This window comes from Phocoena phocoena, chromosome 15, assembly GCF_963924675.1.
Source record: "Phocoena phocoena chromosome 15, mPhoPho1.1, whole genome shotgun sequence".
Classification (NCBI taxonomy): Eukaryota; Metazoa; Chordata; class Mammalia; order Artiodactyla; family Phocoenidae; genus Phocoena; species Phocoena phocoena.
In genome coordinates, this window is record NC_089233.1 from 34,424,236 (window position 1) to 34,448,846 (window position 24,611).

The 24,611-nt window shown below is 52.7% G+C and overlaps 2 protein-coding genes and 1 pseudogene across 2 annotated transcripts; 2 read left to right on the top strand and 1 right to left on the bottom strand.

The window, feature by feature from the left end:
• Positions 1-281, top strand: LOC136135596 (dynein light chain Tctex-type 1 pseudogene; annotated as a pseudogene).
• Positions 282-5,067: 4,786 nt separating this feature from the next.
• On the top strand, positions 5,068-12,282 carry ZNF500 (zinc finger protein 500). The gene is made up of 6 exons (XM_065893211.1): positions 5,068-5,469; positions 7,069-7,252; positions 7,455-7,522; positions 8,531-8,639; positions 10,557-10,673; positions 11,657-12,282. Exons 1-6 carry the CDS (start codon positions 5,068-5,070, stop codon positions 12,280-12,282), a joined length of 1,506 nt encoding a protein of 501 aa, XP_065749283.1.
• Positions 12,283-15,329: 3,047 nt separating this feature from the next.
• Positions 15,330-24,172, bottom strand: DNAAF8 (dynein axonemal assembly factor 8). Its single transcript, XM_065893213.1, has 7 exons — positions 24,065-24,172; positions 23,456-23,588; positions 20,611-21,113; positions 18,912-19,026; positions 17,447-17,517; positions 16,427-16,460; positions 15,330-15,613 (listed from the first exon to the last, which is right to left on the bottom strand). The coding sequence occupies exons 1-7, from the start codon at positions 24,170-24,172 to the stop codon at positions 15,330-15,332; spliced, it is 1,248 nt and encodes a 415-aa protein (XP_065749285.1).
• Between the last annotated feature and the right edge of the window lie 439 nt (positions 24,173-24,611).

Sequence of the window (24,611 nt, forward strand, 5' to 3'; positions counted from 1 at the left end):
ATGGAAGACTACCAGGCTACCGAGGAGACTGCTTTTGTTGTTGATGAAATGAGCAACATTGTAAAAGGAAATGTTGCTCACTTCATAGAAAGTGCCATCGGTGGCAACGCCTATCAGCACAGCAAAGTGAATCAGTGGACCACAAACGTAGTGGAGCAAAGCTTAAGCCAACTCACCAAGCTGGGGAAACCATTTAAATACATTGTGACCTGTGTAATCATGCAGAAGAACGGAGCAGGATTGCACACAGCAAGTTCCTGCTTCTGGGAGAGCTCTACTGATGGGAGCTGCACGGTGCGATGGGAGAACAAGACCATGTACTGTATTGTCAGCGCCTTCGGGCTTTCTATTTGACCGCCTCGTCCAGCCTGTGATCTTTCTCCTTTTGTCCCAACATTTCTCTTCCATCTTCTAACCACCAGCCATCTAGTCAGTGATCACCTGTCTCACTCTAAGTGTGTTTTTGTGACGCTTTCAAAATGTAGAGAAAAAAAACAAATAACCACACTGTCTTGTGACCTGCACACCCTAAGTCAGAGGAATCATCACTGAAGGTAGTCAGGAGCCTGTTCTGCCACTTGTCTTAACTTTGAATGTTTCTTTTCAAAGGTGCTAAAAGCCGAAATCTCCTAGTGTGAAACTTTCTCTACTCTCTGAGATGATTCAAATACACTAATTTTCCATAAAAAAACAAAACAAAACGACTACTGTTTACTGAGTGTGCCTATGTTTCACCCTAGAGCAAAGTATTTTAATGTGCTGTGTCATTTAATTGTAGTAAGTATCCTCTGGGAAATAGGTACTATTAACCCCCATTTATATTATTGTCGGAATCAAGTTTGTGATAAGGTTGGGCAGCAGAGTTCAGTGTCTGAAGAACAAATTACACCCCATTATTTATTCAGTCGTTCAGCAAATATTTACTGAGCATCTACTATATGCCAAGCAGATCTGCCTATTGTGCCGAGAAAACCAGAGGGGCCCTAGTTGGTCACCTCAAAGGAGAATCTTGGGACAGGACCAGAGTCTTCTGAGATACAGTTTGGATATTTACTCCAAGACAGAGCTCTGATTACCTGGCTGGCATTCGAGTTTGCCTTTAGGGGAGTGGTCTGAGCAGCAGGCTCTGGGGCGTACTTGCCCAAGTCTGTCTTGGCTCTTCTACTTTCCTAACTGTGTGGCCTTGGGCAGGGCTCTGCCCCTCTGTGAGCCTCAGTTTATTCATCTAAAACGTGCATAATAATGATATCTACACAATAGTCATTGTGAGGATTTAAGTAGCACAGTAAAAACACAAGCACCGTGGACTTAGGAAGTACTTAAAAAACATTAGCTTTTATTGTTAGCTCGCAAATGCCTTATAAAAAGTGTGAAAAACACCCATTACCTATCAGGTTTTGAAAACTGTAGCTCACTGATGATTCTTCTAGATAATTTAGTCGAATTAGCTGAACTGTTTGACTTGTACTGAATTGTTGGTTCTCAGTCATTTGGACTTTGGGAAATTGCTACCAACGATGACCCACACTTGTAAAGTGCTTGATGGTAGACCATCTCCTCCCAGCCATAATTAAGTATAAGAGTAACTGTGAGCTGAACCAACACCCAGTACGTGATTATGGATTATGTACCATCAGCCTGGAGATCATCTTCCCCTCTGTCTTCAGAGGAGGATCTACGTGTGCCTCTCAGTTGTTTGCCAACTTCTGTGAGTGTAAGGCTGCCATTTTAACTCAAACTGTTTTGTAAACTCCATAAACGCTATGAAAACAAGCTACATTTATAAGAATAAACAGTGGCATGTAATTATATATATATATATATATATATATATATAACTGTAAATACTTTTAATTCATACTGTAAACAATGCTTGGCGCCTGAATGAGTTGTGGACCTCTTACAGGAACTCCACGGGCCCAGGCATCCAAGATCCACAAATCTTGAGGCCTGCAGACTTCATCCCAGTGTGGTTACAGGTCATAAGCTGATGTTTATGGAGCATCTGTTACGTGCTAGACATCATCATAGGTCCTTTACAAACATAATGTCATCGAAGCCTGTCTGTCAGCTCTCAGAAGTTGGAGCTATGACAATCCCCATTTTACAGACAAGGCAAAGGTAAGGCTTACCCAGTTAGTAAGTGGTGGATCTGAAGCACTGGTTTGGGTGTACATCAGGGTAGGCCCAAATTCATCCTGGTGTATGCTGGTTATGGACTGAATGCGTGTCCCCCTCAAGATAGGATTAAGAAAGAAATCCTGGGCGAAGTAGAAGTTTAACCTTTAAATCTCTGTTGGCTCTACTCACTGAAAACTGCCCAGAGAGGAGAGGGCCAGGACTACGTTAGTCAGGCCTAGGTTAGTCAGGTCACTTCATGGACTTGCTAACTTGTGTATATCTGGCCCCGAGGAGATGATAAGAGATGCAAGGCCAGGGCCCCACCGCTAACCAGGAGGCATATAGAAACAGGAAGCTGTGCGGCAGCTTTGAAAATGCTGCTGTCCCCACACCTGTCCGCCCCTCCAGACGGAGCCAAGAGTGTCTCTTCTGTTTTCCTCCTTTTCCCTCTTCCACTTTTGTCTATCTGTCTTCTTCCTCCCCCACTACACACCCATCTGTGACTTCTTCAAATTACCCCTTTCCACGCCCTCCTCCTGAGGCTGATGGAATGGCAGGCTTCTTGTGTTTGGCTTGAGTGCCAGTGCTCTGAATGGCTCTGCACCTTTGTTCCCTCTAAGATCCCGGCTCTCCTGACCCGTTAACTGATGTATCCTCTTGCCTGTCTAAAATTTAATAATGGACCCAAAACACAGGTTCCAAGGAGAGATTTCACAGCATCGCACAGCAGCCCAAGATTATAAGGCGAAAATGAGGCATATGTGGTCCTGCTTTCCTCAAGCCCCACCACAAGGCTGTCCTGAAATCTGGCGTCTTCCCTTTAAAAGGTCCTGCCTTCCACCCGGGGTGTGTGTGTGTGTCTCTCCAGAAATCAGTGGTGAGCAGCCCTGTTTCTTGTTCTGCCTGTGTGCTCACAAGAAAAACTGGATATTGGATATAGGGGGAAAAGTGGAACGTGAGAGAGAAGGGAGAGTAGAAATGGAAGGAAAGAAAGAAGCCGGTGGGAGGGTTGATTGAGGTGCTAGGCCTGAGGATGCCAAAGCTGAAAAACTCAAGGGTTGTCTGGTTGTTAGTCAGTGATGATGTTTATGGAGCTCTCACTGCTAGGCACACAGCTCTCACCATGACCCTCTTCCTGCTCAGACCTCCCTACCTGCCTACACCTCCCTCCCCCAGGCTCCACAGGGACACCAAGGACTGACTGTCCAGTTCACCTCCTGCTCATCGTGCCTGCTTGGCACAAAGCAGAGCCCAATAAATACATATTTGTTGATCAAATTAACAAATGAAGAAAGAAGCAATTGATAACGAAGATGTACCCAGCAAGAACTTTGTGAGTCTTCATTTTCCGGTCTCTAAAATTAAGGAGCTGGACCAAGACAGACACCTGGGTTCCAACCTCACCCCAGTTTTGCACTTACTGAGTGTTTGTGACCTTGGGCAGGTCACTGAACCTCTCTGCACCTCGGTTTCCTCACCTATAAAATAGGGATAATAGTATCCCCTTTGTTTCAAAGATGAACTGATTTAATACTTGCAAATCGCTTAGAACAGAGCCTGACATATACACAGTACTATGTATGTAAAAAAGTAAATTTCCAGGGTCCCCTCCACCGTGGAGCTCCTCAGGCCTGGCAGGGTGGACGGAAGAGAAGCAGGGAGAATGGCCCAGAAACTGCGGAGCCTCGCGCATGCGCACTGAAGTTGGAAGAACACCCTCCCGCAACGCCTCCCAGGACCCATCTACCCGAGGCCGCGGCTCAGCCAGGGGATGACTACGTTACCCACAGTGCATCTCGCGGACTCGCTACGTATCTCGTTTCTATGCCTGACAGTCGGTTCAACCAGTGGTAAGAGGACCCACAATGTGAGTAGTTACCCACAATGGCTCCCGTGGACCCGCCCACCCAGGCCCATTCTCACTCTCCACAGCCGGCCAAAGGTGCGAGGACTACATTACCCACAATGCTTCCCGTGGGACGCCCACGCGGCCTCGTCCTCCAGCTCGACGCCGGCTCAGCCAGTGGTCGTCGCCGACTGTCCTGGGTCTGCGTGCTAAGGGTTTTGATCCTCGCTTCTGGCCCGCCGAGACTTCCACGCCCGCTCTCCCGCTCCCGTCCCAACCCGCTGCTCCGGGCCTGCCCCGAGCCCCCCCACGGGTCTCAGCGCTGCCGGTAAGTGCGGGCGCGGGCGCAGGGTCCCAGCTCGAGCTTCTGTCCGCGGCCCTCGCCCGCCGGAGCCTAGTTTGTGCCCGGCCCCGGTCACCGCTCTCCCTCCAGCTGAGCGGACGAGACGGGAAAGCAGCCCAGCCGGGGAATCCTGACCCTCCCAAGACCCTGGAGTTGGAGAGGCCTTGGTGACCATCCATTCGGTGGGGCCCGCGGATGGGCTTCAGGCTCCCGAAGCCCGAAATCAGGGGTCAGATTGGGACAGAATCTGCGTCCTCCTGGGCAGAGGGGGCTCTGGTTCTCATCATATTTCCAAACGGACCTCATCCAAAAATAGCCAACTGTAATATTGAAAACTCAGCGTTTGTAGAACTCTGACCGCGCGCGTTCCAGGCACTGTGCTAAAATAAACTATTTTCAAACGTCCCGTTTAGTCCTCTCAGCAACCTGAGTGTAGGTGGTGTCACCATTTTTTCTTTCACATGAGGAACTGAGGCCCAGAGATTAAGTACTTCTGCTGGGAATTAGAGGGTTAGTAGGAAAGACAGTTTGATTTACTTTAACCGTTTCTTTCTGCCAGTGAGGGCAAGTTGGCCTTGGGGTCAGGGCAGGGGCTTATGGGTTGCAGACGCTTATCCAGCCCCAGTGCTGCACCCTACATGACTTTATTGTCTCTCCACAGAGCCCTGAAAACATCTTCCCCAGTGTCTGGCCAGAGGTATAGGGAGAGACAGGTGTGAGTTCCAGGCCAGAGAAGGAACAAGGCTCACCAGGAGCAATGGCGACCTCTCCCGGCTTCCAGCACCCGCCACCCCTGGAGCAGGATGAGATCCTGATCGTGAAGGTGGAAGAGGACTGCTGCTGGGAAGAGGAGCCCTCCCTGGAGATTGAAGACCCTAGCCCTGAGACCTTCCGCCAGCTCTTCCGTCTTTTCTGCTACCAGGAGGTGGCCGGACCTCGGGAGGCCCTGAGCCGCCTCTGGGAGCTCTGCTGCCGCTGGCTGCGCCCTGAGCTGCGCACCAAGGAGCAGATCCTGGAGCTGCTGGTGCTGGAGCAGTTCCTGACGGTGCTTCCAGGGGAGATCCAGGCCCGGGTGCGGGAGCAGCAGCCAGAGAGCGGTGAGGAGGCCGTAGTCCTCGTGGAAGGGCTGCAGCGGGAGCCCAGGAGACAAAGGCAGCGGGTGAGGTGGGGGGCATTTTAGCCCTGAGGTGAGAAAATGGGGCCCTGCTGCTGAAGTCTGTGTTTGTAGATTTCCTTGGGCTCTGGAGCCGTGGCCAGCCTTGGTCATTGGGAGTACCTGGTGCTGGCCAGACACTGAATTGAAGAAGGCAACTGTAGAGTGTTTCTCAACGTTGGTCGACGTGTGTCCACCCCTTGATTAACCACTATATCCCCACCAGCCCTTTCTAAGCTATGTGGATTGGTTTGTTGACACCATCCCAACGTAGGCCAGACACAGGTTTTAATGGGAGAGAGGCTGGGGACCTTCAAAGGCAGGGCCTTGGGAGTTGAAGAGATCTCCAAAGAAGGAGGAACACTGGGAAGAAAGACCAGGTGCTGGTGGGTGCCCTGGTTAGAGCCCCCAGATGTTTCTCAATCTCTCTGGGGCTGCGCCATTCAATACAGTAGCTACTAGCCATGTGTGTTTGTTTTAATTAAAATTAAATAAAATTTAAAATGTAGTTCTTAAGTCACACTGACCACATTCCAAAGGCTCAGTCATCACACATGGCCAGTGGCTGCTCCCTGGACAAGGACAGTGCAGATATGGGACACTTCCATCATTTTACAGAGAATGCCACTCTAGACCAACTCAATTCCTTCTAACCAGATCTGGGGAGTGCGAAGTCTCTTACAGATTTCTCCTGCTTGGGTCAGATTAATTCCTCCTGATTAGATATTTGGCAAATTCTGCAGGTCACCTTTCTCCCTGTGGCAGTGTCATTGGCCACACAGTGCTGTTCTTTTGCATCCGGCAGGATAGACCCCCCCAACTCCCTCCGCCCCCCAAAAATCCCAAAAACCCAAAAAACTTGACCATAAGGTGAGTTGAGTGCATTAAGCACATCCTGCCTTCGTGGTGGCCAACAAGAACCCAGGAGCCCTTCTCAGCCCTGCCAGCCTTGGCGTTTGGGGTTCCCGTCATGGCTTTGCTCTGTCACTGGGCACCCTGTAACCTCCAGGGACTGTCTCCTCTCAGAGGTGTGGAATTTTGAGCCTGAGACAGGGTCCCTGGTGCTGGTTTCAGTTCCCTGGAGATGTATCTTGTCCCTAGTACTGTTACAGATGTCAGTAAACTCTGAGACTAAGTTTATCTGATTCACCTTCACTGGAATTAGGAAATAGATAATTCCAGAGGGTCTGTAGATGATTTAAAAAAATGTAGCAAGTGCAGTAACTCGGGCTTCCGAAATGAGACCTGATTTGGGGCCCTTCTGGCCCAGGTTTTTCAGGAGCACTAAGGAAGGAAGGGTGAGAGTGTGACGGTGACAGCAACACAGTGTGTTGGGGAGAGACCACAGAGTCTCAAGAATGGAGCAGGCTTCCCTTTCCCCAGGTTGGCAGCCTGACCTCTTCCTGGGTCACATGCCTTTTCCCTGGCTGGAGGGAGGTGCTTGGAGGGTCGCAGAGGCCATCAGACACAACGAGGTGGCCCGGGGGTAAGACAGAGCCTGGGAACAGGGTGGCCAGGGTGCCCGAGACAAGGAGGGATGGGGAACCCTGTGGGTTTCCTCCCGACCTTCTGGGAGCTAGTGGGCAGATCTCCATCTGTATGCAGGATCCGGAGGTAGTCCCTGATGACGCACTGGCCCACGGGACAGGGGAGTGGTTCTTAAAATGCCAGGTGGAGGCCCAGCCAGGAGAGCTGTCTCTGGAGGAAGGGACTCAGCACTCCAGCCAGCAGCCCCCAGCCCAGCTGAGCCACAGACCAAAAAGAGGCCCCCAGCTCTGGCCAAAGACGGGTGAGTAGCTGTCCCTCTTGAGGAAAGAGACGCCCTGCACTGGGGAAGGGAAGGGAAAGGAAAGGAGTGTGGCAGGGGTCGGGCCTGTTTGCCTGTGGGGTGGGCAGGCTCCCGGCCGGGTGAGTGTTGATGGGGAGCAGCTGGACCTGTCCAGCCTTCGCTGCCATGTGCACGGGTGGGTGACTCTCTGCTCTTTCCCCAGGCCCAGCGGCCTCCCAGTGTCAGGAGACGGCGGCACTGGCCACATCCTTCCTTTCAGCCTGGTCCCAGGTGAGTGGCATTCCTGATCTGCAGCATCCCCGTGTGTCCCGTGCCCTTGTTACAGGGACACTTCTCTTGCGTGGTCAGGTCTGTGGTTTCCAAGGCGGATCTTCACCTCCTAGGAAGTCCTACCTGTTCTCAGTTGCCACCTGAGTATTAGGTGTGTCCTGGAGGATCCTGGAGTCTCAATGGGCACTCACTTCCACAGTCACTAGGGCAGTCACTTCAAAGCCAGCTGTATGTTAAAATCTTCTGGCATCTGGGTAAAAATAGATTTTCCCCCAGCCCTGGCCTGGAAGCAGAGTCTCCTTTGCTTGTTTGTTTCAATTGCAGCTTTATTAAGATATAATGCACTTACCATTACAATTCTCCCATTTAAAGTATACAGTGTTTAATATATTTACAGAGTTGTGCAGTCATCACCATAATCAAATCAATTTTAGAACGTTTTCATCACCTCCCCAAAATACCCCACACCCATTACCAGTCACTCCCCCCTCCCCCTCCCTCAGCCTCCTGGCAGTCACCAGTCTTTCTGTCTCTCTGGATTTGCCTCTTCTGGATATTGTTTTCTTGGGTGTTAATCGTGCTCCCAGGTCAGTCTGGTGTTAGATTTGGGAACCACTGGCCTAGAGGCATCCTGAAGTCCCCAGGTCACCCCATTTGGGTCCTGGGGCTGGCTTGAGCTGAGGCAGGGCATGCTAACTCATGTCCTCAAGGAACGTGGGCCCCAGTGGCTGAGATCTCAGATCCAGCTGTTCCACACAGTACATCTGTCCACACAGTCTCTGGCCCTGCAGCAGTTGGGGCAGAGCTTGGTGGTGACGGTGTCCTCCCAAAGAGCAGGATCCAGCTGTGTCTGAGCCAAGCTTGGAAGGAAGGAGTGGATAACAACATATGGAAAGGGAAAGGTTGGGGAGGGGAGGAAGTAGGGGAGGTAAGCAGGACCTGCCTTCATCCCACAAGTGGAGGGGACGGGTGAGCCCACCAGGCTCTGAGTGAGCTGTGTTCCAGCAGGTGCCGGTGACCTTGGAGGACGTGGCCGTGTACCTGTCCCAGGAGGAGTGGGGGTGCTTGGACCTGGCTCAGCAGGACCACAGCTGCGACATGCTGCAGGAGGATGAGGGTATGTGCAGGGAGGCCCTGGCCGTTGTCTTGTCAGACACCGGGTTGTGTCTCTGACGTGGGTGAGTGTCAGGGAGGGTGGCTGCTTCCCTCAGGCTGGCTGTGGCATTTGCTGGCCTCCAGGACCCGAGGCCCAGGCCACCTCCCTGCTCAGCACCTTCCCTGGCTCCCCCCGCCTACAGGAGCCACTCCAGCAGGTCTCAAACTTTAGTGGCCAGAGGAATCACCGGGCAACATATTAAAAATAGGAACTTGTGGGCCTTGTGCCCAAGGGTTGCTTTAGTGTGCTGGGGGCATTCCCTGGTGAGTCCTAGTGCTGGGCAGCCCTGCACTGCCAAGGTTGCTAGTGTCCCATCAGTGGCCCATCTGCAGCGGGGGCAATGTGGCTGCTTGCCCACGTCCCAGGCAGATGCGCAGAGCTGTCCTGAGTTCCTTCTTTCGCTCCTTTACCCACACGGTTGTCCAGTGTCAGTGCAGCCTTTGTGCTGTCCTTGGACCCCATGGACAGAGCTGCTCTTGGCAGGGCCCTGCCTGTCTACGGCCTCTCCTCACCACCCCACACTGGCCCTTCTCAGCTCATCCTGCCACTTTTGACACGTGTTCACTCCCTGAAATGTTTTTTAAAGGAGTTGAGATCCTGCTTTGTATCAGTTGGGGTTCTCCAGAGGAAAAGAACCCTTAGGATATGTGTGTGTAGAGAGATATTTATTTTAAGGAATTGGCTTTCACGATTGTGGGGGCTAGCAAGTCTGAAATCCATACAGCAAGCCAGGTGGCTGGAAACCAGGCAGGATTTCTAGGCTGCCTTCTCGAGGCAGAATTCCTTCTTCAGGAAACCTCAAGTTTTCTCTTAAGGCCTTCAACTGATTTGGTGGGGTCCACCCCCCAGTGTGGAGGGTAATCTGCTCTCCTTACAGTCACCTGATTGTAGATGTTAATTACATCTGCAAAATAACCTCCACAGCAACATCTAGACTGGTATTTAGGGAATTAATTCCCTGGTGGTCCCATGGTTAGAACTGTATGCTTTCACTGCTGAGGGTGTGGGTTCTGGTCAGGGATCTAAGATCCCACAAGCCGTGCAGCATGGTCAAAAAATAAAGGTAAAAAATTGATTGAGGGCTTCCCTGGTGGTGCAGTGGTTAAGAATCTGCCTGCCAATGCAGGAGACACAGGTTTGAGCCCTGGTCTGGGAAGATCCCACATGCCGCGGAGCAATTAAGCCTGTGTGCCACAACTCCTGAGCCTGTGCTCTAGAGCCTGTGCTCTGCAACAAGAGAAGTCACCGCAGTGAGAAGCCCACACACCACAATGAAGAGTAGCCCCCGCTCTCCGCAACTAGAGAAAGCCCACTCACAGCGACGAAGACCCAGTGCAGCCAAAAAAAAAAAGACTGGTATTTAACCAAACAACAGCACTGTAGCCTGGCCAGGATTTAACCAAACAACAACACTGTAGCCTGGCCAGGTTGGCACAGAAAATTAATGATCACATACTTTCTTACATCTTCATTTATTCCAAACTAAGTGTCTGTAGAGCAAATGAAGATGAAACCTTTCTATTGCCACGAATACTGGCTTGCTGTGTGCACTGTTGCTGTCCCACTGCTCTGTGCTCTGTCCTGCTGTGTGTTGTAACTCTTGGCTACTTCATCTCTGTTGTGATGAAATTCTGACTCCTCGGGGCATCTGGTTTCCCTCCCGGAGCTGGGGAGAGCCTTGGGCCCTGTTTTTCCTCACTTCCTCTCTCTCTGAGGAAGCAGTCTGCACAGAAGTAGAGTGCCTCCCACCTCTGTTGAGGCATGGAGTTTTTCCCACAGGTTCTCCTGATGCCCCTTTGCTCTCACGAGGAGGAGGTTGTTGCAGTCTTGTGTTCTGTCCCGGCCACACTCATATCCTCTCTTCTCTTTCCCCATCAGCAGGACTCCCCGCTCCTGGGCCCTGTCTGACTGCCCAGGATGGGCCAGGGCAAGGCCTGTGGGACCCAGCTTTTGCGGCCTCGGGGCTGAGGGAAGTCTCTGGCAGTGCTGGCTCAGGTGAGGGGGTCTGGGAGGAGATGGATGTCCCAGATGAGATTCTCCCCTCTCCTGGGCTTAGATCTCCGGCGACTGTGTTTGTGGAGTTCAAGCTCAAGGGCTTAGAGCAAGGGTTGGTAGATTTTTTCTGAAAAGGGCCAGATAGTAAATAGTTCAGGTTTTATGGGCTGTATGGTCTCCCTGGTGATGCCTCAGCTCTGCTCTCCTGGCACAAAAGCAGCCACAGACAGTATGAAAAGACATGGGCGTGGCCATGAAACTTCATTTACAAAGGCAGGTTCACCCGCCCTGAAGGAAAGGCAAGGGGAGACAGGTGGCTTTAAGAAAGGTTTGGGGCTCGAGCAGCAAGAGAGTCCTATCACCTTGAGCTGGGACATGGCACTGCGCGCAGACACCATAGGGAAGCTGGTCCTGAGGGCCACACGAGAGGCTGGGCACGGGGTCCTCAGGACGCCCTGAGTGTCACCAGCCAGCGGCACTCTCTCTTGGGCCTACACCTGGGGTGGAATTGCTCAGTCACGTGGTCGCTCTGTGTGACCGTTGGAGGAACTGCCAGAATCAGTTCCTTTGTAAAAACTCTTAGCGAAGGCCAGGGAGGTGGTTCCATCCTGTCTCAGTTGTACAGATGAGGTGGATGTGATCTCGAGCCCATGCTTGGCTTCCTGGACAAACCAGTGTGGAGGCAGGAGGGGGCTGCATGTTCCCAGCACTGGGAGGGCCTGTCCTTCCCCCATCAGGTCAGTGGGCCTCAGTGTCCTCATGTGTAAATGGGACTGTCACAGTACCACCTCATGGCCTTGTGGGTCTGGCCATGGTTCTAGTTCCCAGAATCAGGCTCTGAATGAGGCATCCTGTGGAGGGTGTGGAAGGGGAATTTGAAGGCACTTCTCTGCGTCAAGGGCTACCCCACCCTGCCTCCCCTTCTCCCTCTCCCCCTCCCCCTCCCCTTGGATCGCTCAGTGACTGTGCTCTCTCTGTCTCAGAGCTTGGGAGGCAGTTTGAGGACGGAGAGTATGCCAGGGCGGACGCGTCGGTGAGAACATGGTGGGGCCAAGCGCTCCCGGGTCTGGGTCAGGGGCCCGGCCCGACCAGACCCCAGCGGCCTCCAGACAGAGAGCGGCCCCTTGGGGTCCGGAAGCCGCACACGTGCCCCGAGTGCGGCAAGGCCTTTAGTAAGACGTCCCACTTGACCAAGCACCAGCGCACGCACACTGGGGAGCGACCCTACCAGTGCCAGGTATGCGGGAAGCGCTTCGGCGACCGCTCCAACTGCAGCACGCACCAGCGGGTGCACACAGGCGAGAAGCCCTACGCCTGCGCCCAGTGCGGGAAGCGCTTCAGCCAGAGCTCCAGCCTGGTCATCCACCGCAGGACACACACCGGGGAGCGGCCCTACGCCTGCACCGAGTGCGGGAAGCGCTTCAACAACAGCTCGCACTTCAGCGCGCACCGCAGGACACACACAGGTGAGAAGCCCCACACCTGCCCGGCCTGTGGCAGGGGCTTCCGCCGGGGTACAGACCTCCGCAAGCACCAGCGCACACACGGCGGGGAGCAGCCGCTTCACAGACCCCAGAGGCTCCAGGACGCCCCAGGGGCCCGAGCCTGATGATTGGGGAAGCTGCCAGAGTTGTTTCTGTCCCGGAGCCAGAAACTGGTCTTCAGGCATCTTCAGACTCCGTTTGCTCCCGTAGGCCCCAGCACGAGGACACGTGGTGGGACATTTGGGGGGCCCAGGCTGAGGGAAGAAGCTGGGCCCTGCGGGTGTATTAGGGTCTGGGGCAGCCACACAGAGGACCACAGCTGGGCCGCTTACAGCAGCAGGAATTCTCTCACAGTTCAGAAGGCCAGAGTCTAAAATCAAGGTGTCTGCAGGGCTGCCTCCTTCCTGCAGCTCTGATGGAGGATCTGTCCCAGGGCGCTCCTGGCTCCTGGTGCTGCCAGCTGTCCTTGGCACACCTGGGCTTGTGGCCACATCACTCTGCCTCCGCCTCCCCACAGCCTCTTCTGTGTGTGTCTCCATGTGTTGTCTCCTCTTGTAAGGACGCAGTCATTGGATTTAACTGATTACATCTGCAGAGACCTTGTTTCCAAGTAAGGTCACCTTTTGAGATTTTGGATATGAATTTGGGGGGGACACTTTTCTGCCCACTTTGGGGGAAGCGTCAATGGCTATGGTCTCTTGCAGCTTTACGTACCCCAGCCTTATCTGGGCTTGGTCTCCTGCCTTTCCCCCGAACCTTGCTGCACTTTCAAAATGTAGCCTGTTGCGGGGTGGGGGTGGGGGGTAGTTTCCAGTATCACAGTGGTTGTGGGTCATCTTCGCAGAGCCACAGCTGTTCTGTAGGATGGATGGCTGGTGCGGGAACGCTTCCCCGAGATCGCATCTTTCAGCCTTCCCCAGCCCATCAGGAAGTCCCCAGGGTAGAGTGCCAGGGTTGCCTTTGTTCCGGCCCAAGTGGCTGTGTCCCAGGATGCAGGCCGGCCTTGGTTACCCCACTTTGAATTTCTGAGGTGGATGTGCCTCTCTAATCTGTTCACATCCATGGTGTCATAGTGGCTGAGGGGAGTAGTAAGAGGCCTTGTTTCCTTTAGTCATTAGTAAAGTTGTGGGGCAGCTCTGAAACCACTGGGTTCCGGAATGTTCCATTCAATTGCTAGACATATTTTTACCTTTCCACACAACCCAGGTTCCGGGGTGTGTGACCTGCTCTTTGTTCCCTTAATAAATGACGTCAGTCTGTCTGGCCCCTGTGCTCTGTCCTGTGTATTCTCTGGAGAATGGGGCCACCCAGTTTAGGGATGGTTTTTAACTTTGTGGGACACGTACTATCCAGCCAGGCCAGTGTCACCAACCACCCGCCTGCCCCTTACAGGCTCACTTCTCACATCCAGGCTGGTGCTGGAGGTGGCTGCCTACTGCCACCTGCGAGCTGGGCCCATCCAATGCCTGTTCCCTGACATTCTCTCACAGTCCTGTAACAGGTCTTCATGATTCTCCTGCTCTAGATGGAAACTGAGACCCGAGAGCTCGAAGCACCTTGTTCAGGTGGCAGGACCAGCTTTCAACCCAGGTCCGAGCTCCCACCGCCTCATCCTCCTGGCTTTCCTTGATAGACAGTAATTCGCAGAGTTGAACTTGGAACTAAGTTTATTTTCTGTCACTGTTGGGGAAACATTCTGCCATTAAAAGGGGTAGAGAGTGGGGGAAATGGAATTTTAAAAATAGCCTTTGTTCTTGAGGGCTAGTGGCTGCAGTGGAGGCTGTGTGCCATGTTCAGACTGCCTGCCCAGCGGCTGAGTCCTGACCATGCTGTGTGCACCCTAGAGTGGAGGGTGGGGGGCCTGCGGTGGGGGAGAGGATCGGGGGGGCCCCAGGTGATGGTAGTCTGGCCACAGTCCCCGCCGGAGAGAGGCCTCCCCTAGGCCTCCCGTGACTGCCTCACATCTGGCCTGTAATGCAAATGTCCGTTGTGGGGAATGGGGGCTGCTGGTAAGGCCTCTGTGGCCAGATCAAGTAGTCTGTGGCCCCGATCCTGGCTGCACGTGGCTGGCTGAGGCTGGGCAGGGCCTGTCTTACCTGGTGCGGGGCTGGATGGGAAGAGGCCCTTGCCCATCCTCAGGGCATAGCAGCCGGTGGTGACCCCAGCTAAATGCTGGAACATGTGCCCAAATGCCAAGGACCCTGCTGGGCTGCCTGATCCCATGGCCTGGGGAGCCTGAGGTGATTGCTCTGTTCTTCCCATTGGCAGACAAAGCAGAGGGGCGCTGAGACTCTGAGACCTTGGAAACAAGTTGGAGAGAGAACAGAGGTGCTGCAGATCAGGGCTTCAGCCTGTTGGGAGCAGCTGGGCTGAGAACAACAGTTATGGAAGGACTGAAAATCGGGGCCGGGGTTGGGAGGTCGGGGGGATACTTCTAGGAAAGTAGACGGCAGAGCCGCCTGCGGCCCACAGCTCTTGCTGGTTGTCCACGGAGACAGTTTCAGGTGTTAGAACATTCACATTCTATCTGTATTTAAAAGTCCATCCACCTTTACTTTGGAAGCACCCTAAAACATACGTACATGCCTTTGTGTCTTGGTTGAAGAAAAAAAAAGCAAATTTCAATCTGCCCTTCTATCAAAAAGTTCATTTGGTCCGTGTGTGTGTGGTGGTTTGTGAATTTAGGAACACAAAAGAGCAAACATCCAGGACTCAGAAAATGAAGCTAAATTTTTCAAGACCTTTTCAATCCTGAAATTCTCTAAAGGAGTTTTAAGTTTTGGAGTTAAAAAGAAATAATAATACATGCACATTAAAGAGAAAAAAACGCAGAAATGGAAAAAGGTGAAAAAGCCTCGTGGTCCCACTATCAGAACAAAACCGTTGTCTTCACAGTGTTTCCTTCTGGTCCATTTTCAGAGGGTTTGGGGCCATCTGATTTGTCATGCTACGCCTACAAGTTTGCACTGGCATCTTTGCTCTCAGTGCACGAAGATGTTCTGACTGAATTCTAGCAGAGGGCTGGCAGCAGATGCTCAGTTGGAGGGTCCCTGTGCTGCAAAGGCACATTCTGATGGAGACGGGAGAGCGAAGGGACCACCAGGGCCTCGGGTGTCGATGGAGAGTCAGATTATCCATTTATTCACCTTTTCAGATCCGTTACTGGAGGCATCTACAATTGGCCCAGAGGAGGCACCAGGGCCTCCCTGGCTGTCCCTGGCCCAAGAGGGTCCCCCAGGGCCCTGGGACTTCCTCCTGGGGGTCTGGCCTGGGCACTCTGTCTCTCAGCCCAGAGTGTTACATGTTGCTTCCCCCCCGGGGCTGGATCCAGCCGTATCTCCAGGGGCCTGAGCCTTCTGGCTTCTGGGACCCTTGCCTGCTGGCAGCTTGGGCTGAGCCGATGCCTTCTGAAATGCCCGGAGCTGTTGGAGGAGCTGACTCTTCCCGGTGCAGTCCCTGTGACACAAGAGAAGCAGCCTCCATCAGCACCCAGTGGAGCCAACCTCCCAATACTTTGCCACCGAAACAGGACACAGAGGAAAACCAGAGTGCTTCCGGGGCGTGTGCCTGGTTCTCAAGACACTAAAAAGGATTGCGGCCTTCCAGCCCTCACCATGTCAGCATGTTAAAGGCTTCTGGGAGGAAACCTGTGTGACACTTCTCAACCCAAGTTGGTTTTCCCTCTTTAATCCTATAATGCCTAGCTACACGCCACATTGGGGAAAAGCTGCGTTAGACTCTGACGTTCCCAAAGGATAGAATCTTCAGGATCTGTAATTCTAAAAACGATGGAGACTGCCAGAGCATATAATGCAAATTCACCCCACAACCACGGGGTGGCCTCCACATGTCAGAGACATGAACCTTCCCTGAATTTGACATTTCACTTAATTGACTCAAGCCTTTCATTTCTGGCTGACAGCCATCACTTTATTCCATCCCTTCACTTTCTCTTCACTTTTATTGCCATCCCTAGTAGGGAGCAAATCAAGTCGGGGAGGGGGGGCAATTTTTCAGAAAGAAAACGTAATCCCTTCTCAAGACCGAGCTAAGCATCCTTAGGGATGTCTGGAGAACAGGCCAGGCCAGACGTTGCTGGGTTACCCTGCCCGCCTCCCATACCCGCCCCCCACACCCGCTCACACCCTCCTGTGCTAGCAGCCCTGTGGATGCCAGACAGCTGAAAGCACCGATGTTAACATGCGGGCAGGGGCTTGCTGCTGAGGCCAAGGTGAGCATCTCAGGCAGTGGGAGCCCCGCTGTGGTTACCGTAGCCTGGCTGGGCCCTGCTGGTCTCTCCGAGCTGCTGTCTCCTCTTCCCCCTCCTCGCTGTCAGAGGAGCTGGAGCTGCAGCTGGAGTGGGAGCTGGAGCTGGAGCTGGAACTGCAGCTGCGGGGAGAGGAAAGGTGGGTTCCTCTGGACATAACCAGCCCACTCCAGCCAGGCATGGTTCCCACCAGGAACTTGGAGCACCCGGGTCTCCCTGGTGACCCAGGGCAGGAGGATGGGCAGGCTGGCCAAAGCCCAGCCAGCCGAAACCAAAGGGCCACTGCAAGTGGTGGAGGGACGCAGCCAGGGCCAGGTACCCCAGCCTAGGCTAAGTCTGCTTAGGACTCCGCCAGGAAAAGATAACCCTTGGCCCCAGCTTCCTCCCAACCTGCGGGGAGAGCCTGCTGCTGGGACCCAGTGGGACTGGGCCAGGCTCAGTTCTTGGCCAAAAGCACTTCTCAAGTGAGCAGTGCCCCCAGGACCCGCTTGTCCAAGTCCCCCTTCCTCCTGAGGCCAACATGGCAACCTGAAGGAGCAGGTTTGCGGCAGGGCTGTCACTGCTCCCTGTACCTTTCCGAGGGCCCATGGTCTGATGGCTTTGTCGGCCGCAGGTCAATGAAGACGGTGGGAGGCTCTGCTGGGCTCCTTAGCCGCGTGTCCATGGCCAGCGCCTGGAAGCCCAGCTCCCTGGAAGCGCATCTGGGGTGAGAGGACAGCTGAGTCACTTCCCGGTGACCACTGTGTGCTCTGCCACTTACGTCCTGGGCAAGGCAACCTCTCTGAGCCTCAGTTTCCCTGTTTGTAAAATGGGGGTAATGGTAGCACCTACCTGATCATATTCTTGAGATAAAAGAGAAATACACATCAAGTGCCCCACCCATAAATCAAGGCCCAATAAATGCTGAGAGAAGCCAATTCTAGAGAGGACAGGGGCCATGTGTGGTCCCACCTGCTTCCGGCCTCCTGCGGCTTGATGTCCTGGGGCATGTCAGAAGGCACCCTCCAGGCAGAGGAAAAGGCTCTGGACTGCATGGCACATAGGAGGGTGAGTTGTCCCATGAGCCTGTCCTGGGTGCTCGGCTTGGCATGGTCTGTGGGGAGGGGGGAGGCAGCTTAGTGGGGATGCAGCCCCCTTTGACTCACAGCAGCCTGAGCCTCAGGACCCCTCGTGTGGACATGCCTGGGCTTGTGCTCAGAGAAGTGCTGGGGTCCAGCGGAGGCCCAGCCCACCCTCTGCCGCTCACAGCTTTTGTGTCGCACCCTTCAGCTCAGCAGGGCAAGGGGCGCTGTCTTCTTCAGCAGGGAGCTGTGTGTGAGCCCAGGAAGCAGGGGTGACGTCCTGTTAACAGTGTAGTCCACGTTCTCACTCCGGTCCCACTTGTCAGAGGGAACCATCAATAACAGTTCTGTGTATTTGCTTTTTTTTTTTAAGAAGCAATGGGATCATCCTCTATAGATTTTTTTTTTTTTTTACTGAATATATTTTACATTTTTCTGTGTTGAGAGAAATGAATAGATAGATAGATAGATTCCATTTGTTGAGCTGCAGAGAATTCTCTGGTTGACTGATTAGCTAGACTCCTACTGAATGTTGAATGTGGTTTGCTTCCAGTTTTTCACAAGTATGAACAATGTTGCAATGAACATCTGTGAGGGTGTGTTTAGGACAGCCTTTAGAAGTGGAATGAATAGCTTAATCAAAGGCTTATGTGCCTTTAAATGGAGAACAGATTCTGCCACATTGCCCGCCAAAAGGGGGCACCAACTACATCCCCCCAGCCCTGCCCCAACTTGTAGGAGAGTGAGTTTCTCCATATCCTGCTCTAAGGGGTTAAATTCCAAACAAAACCCTTTTTAAAATAGCACCAGGGGCTCTTGGCCACAAAGGAGCCTTTCCTCTGGAACCGGAGGCCAGAACCCCCACCACACCTTTGCCTCAGACCTGCCTCCACTCACCTTTGTGGGCCAGAGTGGCCAGGAGGGGACAGGGAACTTTTTTACGAAACTGCCCAGAGTGAGGCCACAAGTGCAATTTAGGAATCACCCCTGGCTTTGTTTGGTAAATGTGGAGGCAGTGGAAACAGGATTCTGTTTAGGAGCGGGCTGAAGGGGGTACCAAATGCAGGATTACTTTGCTCCCAGAAAGAAAGAGACGCAGGCCTGAGGAGGTTGGGGGGAAGAAAAGGCAGGGACCCTGTCTGAAGGGCTTCCTCTCGTATCCCCAAGGCCTGGTCCACCCCAGGAACATAGCAGGCAGTCACATATGTAATGGATGAATGAATGAGTGTCAGTGAGTGAATGGATGGGTGGATAAAGTCTTGCATCCTGGGTGTGCAGGACGGCGAGGGCTGAGCAGCAGAGAGGCGCAGCAGATGTGGCGAGCTGCTGGGCTGACTGTGCCCAGCCCATTGCCCTATTTTATTGGGAGGCCCTGGAAGGAGCCACGTGTGGGTATGCACTTGGGCCCCGGCGTTCAAGGTCAGACCTTGGCCCTGGAGGCGGTCTGCTGCCCACCACGCGGCTCCAGAAGCGCCATCTCCCAGTTCCTCTTGCTCTGTCAGACTCTGAAGGACTTGATCCAAATCCCACTCTTCAAGTTGCTGAAATAAGTAAAGTGGTGATTATGAGGCTGCTGTGGGGTCCCAGGGACAGGAGCGCCAGATTTCACAGCTGCCATGACCCACACAGGCAGTTCTGGGATGTCTTGGGCAGAAACCAGGGCTGAGATGAGGCAGCTCGCTCACCCACCCCCACTCACCCACCCCGTGTGGGTTGCAGAATGAACTTCCTCCGTGAAGGCTGGTGAGGCCACCTACCTTCCTACGCAATAGTTTTATTTCTGGCACAAAGATGTTGTCTGACTTGGAGGAAACTCAGTGTCATATTAAAACTTTTTAGGTTCATGCAGGTTTAGAATGTTGGGAAGTTAAAACGTTTTGCTCTTTTAAGAAACAGATTGTTCCAGGCAGGTGCTAGGACTGAAGGGCTTGGAAGAGGGGTGTGGAGGCGGTGGTGTGATGAGGGGGGAGGATCAGGAATTATTGTGTCTTGTGTATGGCCTTGCAGCTCCTTGTAGCCCCATAGGGGAATGAAGATAAAGGGGTTCAAGGAAAGAATGGAATTGATAGGCTAGAATTGGTGAAAGTGACCTCCATGTACACCTTGATGCCAGTTTTCTCTAAGTTGTTAAGAAAATTTGTCAAATAAGGCAAAAAAGAGTTTTGTGATGTTTTAGTGTCATGCGGGAGCATCTTCTAAGGAGCCCATCTTTCTAGGGGAGGGCTGGTGTGCACAGTTGACCAGGGCTCACCTGTTTGACAACTTTGTAAAACTGAGAAGTGTGACGGTTTTCTTTTCCGTCCATTGGAGCAGCTAACCCCAAAGGTACCAGTTCTGTTGCCCTGTAAGTACTGACCTATTGTACTTAATGTAGCAATTTAATCTCTGCATTCCTTCCCCTCTCCCCACCCCACGATGTACAAAATCCCAGTTTCTCATAATCTCTTTGAACCGGCTTTGTCATACTGCTGGTTCCCTTGTTAATGAGCTAAATACAGGGGCTCACCATTTGTAGGAGAACAAGGGCTTTATGTGAGATTACACTTTGTCAGATCTGTTACCTATCTCATATATCTTCATGATCATGCTTGGGATTAGTATTCTTTTTTCTTTGTTTAAAGAAGGCTGGGGTCTCCTTGCTCTTCCTTGTTCATTTTAACTCTGAGGATGGTCTGTCAGATAGGTAGGACTGCCTGCCTGATGATGGGCCTGGTGCCATGGGCCTAAGGTTGTTGCTATAGACTGAATCTCTTTGTCCCTCCAAATTCATGTGTTGAAATCCTAACCCCCAATGTGATGGTATTTGGAGGTGATTAGGTCATGAAGGTGGAACTCTCATGAATGGGATTAGTGCCCTTAAAAAGGAGACCCCAGAGAGCTCCCTCACCCCTTACAAATGAACCAGGAAGCATGCTCTCACCAGACACCAAATGTGATGGAGCCTTGACCTTGGACTTCCAGCCTCCAGACTGTGAATAATGAATTTCTGTTGTTTAAGACCCCCAGTCTATGGGATTTTTGTTACTGTGGCCCAAAGAGACTAACACAGGCATAGTGGGCCAGCCCTCGAGTTGGCCTGGGGAGGACCATCGCCCTGGGGAAGGCTGGGCTAGGGGGACGCCTACCTGGAGGGAGAGCAAGGGCGGTCCCCGCTGGGGTCCCTCTGGCAGCGTTTCCGCAGCATCACAGGGCATCTCCTTCACTCCACTCAGGTCTTGGCAGGCTGGGTCCTGGGCATCCCAGGTGACTTTGTGAAGTATGTCTTTCTCGATCATCTTCCTTCTCTCCCTCCGGAGGGCTCTGCGGTTTGCAGAGTCTGAGCCCTCCTGGGCCCATGAGGCAGCGCCTGGGGGCTCTGTCTGCAGGCCAGCTTCCTGAGGGGAGAGAGTGGCCTCTCCCTGTGGCCCCTGGCAAGGACTCTGTGATGTACTGGTGTTGAAGGCTGTGTCCCCATCGTCATCCTGCCACGTGGGGGTCTCCACAGGCATCCTGAGAAGAGAGCTGCTCTCATCACAGCTCTGCAAAGGCCTGCCAGGGGCCCTTCCTTCCAGAGAGACTGACTCCTGGGCCTGGGGCCCAGCGTTCCACTCTCCCCAGGGTTCCCCGGCGGATTCCACAGGCACTACAGCTGGCTACAGGGGAAACAAGCGTCCTCGGTTAGCAGCCTCAAAACATACCTCAGGGAGTTTTTGTGTGCGGTAAGATGTGTATAGAACATAAAATCTGCCATGTGAACCATGTTTTTGTTTGTTTGTTTTGCGGTACGCGGGCCTCTCACTGTCGTGGCCTCTCCCGTTGCGGACCACAGGCCCCGGACGCGCAGGCTCAGCGGCCATGGCTCACGCTCCGCGGCATGTGGGATCCTCCCGGACCGGGGCACGAACCCGTGTCCCCTGCATCGGTAGGCGGACTCTCAACCACTGCGCCACCACGGAAGCCCCATGTAAACCATTTTTAAATGGACAGTTCAGTGGCATTGAGTATATTCATCATGTAGTGCAGCCATCACCACTATTTACAAAGCTTTTTCATCACCCTGAACAGAAACTTTGTACCTCCCCTCCCCCAGCCCCTGGTAAATGCTCATCTACTTCTTGTCTCTATGGGTTTGCCTGTTCAAGATACTTCATAGGCATGGAATCACACAATATTTGTCTCTTGTGTCCTTTCATTTAGCTTAGTGTTTCCAAGGTTCACCCATGTTGCGGCATGTGTTAGAACTGCATTCCTTTTCATGGATGAATAATATTCTGTTGTATGGATGGTCCTCATTGTGTTTAACCATTCTGTCTGTTGATGGATACTCAGGTTGTTCCCCGCTTTTGGCCATTGTGAACAGGCACACAGCAGTTAGAGGTGGACAAGATAAGACCCAGGCCCTTTGTCTCCAGAGTGAGCCCATGGCCTCAACCCCTGTGAGTTGGTACAGACTTTCCCATCCCAGGTTAAAAAATGATTGTCCAGAAGAGTTGCCGAGGTAATTGTAGAAATGAAGAAAACACAAAATAAAGTGACATGGACATGGTTCCAATTGAACTAATCAGGGGACTTGGCAGCCCTGGCAATTCTCCTGTTTGAGGTTATTTCAGATATATTTCTAGGCATGGCTGAGGGTGTGGGTGGTTTCTGTCATGGTGCTGGGAGGGGACATGCCCTGGCTCCGTAAGATGACCCTGTGTCAGTGCTTGCGCTCAGAACTGCAGAGTCTTGGCATGTACCCACTCCGTCCAAATACCAAACTCCAGCATAGCTTCTGGCAGCGTAAGCCTGTGCCCCTAGGATTACCCCAGCGCCCCATTAAAATGCCTGCCTGAGAAAGCTCCATGCTGCCAGAAGAATTTATTATTTGTTCTAGCCAACACCTGATGATAGGCCCCTGACCTCCCTTTCTTAGAACACTTACTAAAAAGGTCTTATAATTGTGAATATGTGTCTCTTACAACCCAGAAGCATCTGTCACTGACCTGAGAGCCGTTCCCTTGAAATATACTCATCAGGAAGGACAGGGCCTCTGCCTCCCTTCTCTGTGGGAGGATAGGCTCCTGCCTCCCACACCTGCCAGGCAGCAGACACACCTGGCCTAATTGCAGCTTCACTGACCGGCTCTTCGTGACTTTTCACTTTTCTGACTCCACTGAGCCCTCCTCACCCCCTCCCTCAGTCTTCCTTTGAAACACGCGTCACCTCTGCACAAATCAGACGGAGCTCAGCTCTTTCCCCTGCTGTCAGTAGTTACCGAATAAAATCTCCTTCCACTGCTTTAACTAAGTATCAAGCCATTAACTTTAGATTTAAGAGTTCTTGGTCTTACCTGGGACCCTGGGAAATGGGGAGACAAGAGGATGGAAAATTCCCTCTGACATTTGGCAATGACCGCAACTACAATACTTAATTCTGAGCGTCCTGTGGCATTTGCTAATTGTTTTCTGTATTCATCTTACCTTCCCAGCGAGGGGCACCTCTTACCTCTGGATCCCCACTGCTGCCCTTATTCAATCAACAAATGTTTAGGGAGGGCAGGATTTTGTGAGAAGCCAGATAGTGCTGAAGCCAGCTGGGTTAAAGGAGGCATTTATGACAACAAATTGTGACAATGGTCAGAGAGCTCAGGTGGAAATAGGACAGCTGGGAGGTGTGTGTGTGCGTGTGTGTGTGTGTGTGGTGAGGGGTCAGAGGGAAGAGCAGGGAGCAAAATCAGATAGATTTTGCTCTAAACCCCCAGCTCTAAGTGTTCTGGGCTCCTGGGAGCATGATGTGCACAAGGCCATTAGATATTTGGTGTCTGAACTCCTTGGGTTATACCTGGAGAAAGGCTTGGGTGTGCAGAGATGCTATACCAGGGGCTTTAACCTCTTTAGACCCACATTGCTGTTAGAGTCCAGCGAGGGCCATGGACACCCAGACCCACACCCACACCCTATTGTGCTTAAAGGGTCCTGGCTTCATGGATCCCTGGATCCTGCATTCCACAGACCTCAGGAGGAGACCCAGAGGAAGTGACCCAGGCCCCGTCAGGGTCTTCGGCCAGTTCTTCTGACAAGTCTGGAATCAGGGCGGTTTGATTTCGCTGGAAGATGAACAGCTCCTCTTCCTCGCAGTTTGACTGTGGACAAATGAGAGTTCTCTGGATTATATGGCAGCAGGCAGGGCCGGGTGCACCTCAGCTTCCACCCACCCTCCCTACCCCGCTGCTCTCCAGCTGTCTGGGCAGACCAGTTCTCTTCCGAAGGGACTCGCCATGGCTGGTTCCTGCCGCTGACTTAGAAATGGGCTTGGCAGCACCACCTGGTGAAGGTGAGATCCAGGGCTCCCAGTTCTGCACATACCTGCCACCCCTAAGACTTTGCGTACAGCAGCTGCTCACTTAGTGCCTGGCACTAAATGAACAGAGCAGTGAGGTGACAGCTGAAAGAGCAGAGTCTGGGCCTCCCCATACCCTGCAACAGGGAACCTTGGTGCTTCACTTACATGACATTGAGCTGATAAGCTCCAAAGCGGTCCTTGGTCGGCATCATGTTTGTCACGGGAAGAAAGGGCATTGGGGGCCTAGGAAGATGTAGGAAGAAGGTGCTTGCTTACCGAGGAGGAATCTGAGTCCAGAGATGGGAGCTGCTCCTTGACGGCCTCAAGGATGGCATCCCAGGGATTGGGCAGTAAGGGCCCCACATCTTTGTCATGGGATGCCATGGGATGCTTCTCAGTGTGCCATCATCCAAGGAACCTTGCTGAGGACATGGAGTGAGGTGAGAGAGTCCAGGAGCAAAGGGTCAAGAGCTCAGGGGGCTGCCTTTTCAAAGCATATACCATCCCTTGCCTTGGGGGATGAAAACAGATTGGGAGGCCACCCACCCCTTCTTCCTTCTAGTCTGCAGGTTCCTGTTACTGAGGGCCAGGCACTGTGCCCTGCATTGTGTGTGTGTGTGTGTGTGTGTGTGTGTGTGTGTGCAAGTGTGTGTGTGTAGTGCAGTATGGAGCCTGCAGATGTATGTACATAGTGATATTTTATGATAATATATAGATATATGTATTGATATATAATGATATATGTACTTGATGTGTAGGTATATGGATGATATACAGAATGATACATGTATATGGCATACAGATATTTGTAAACTATGTATAT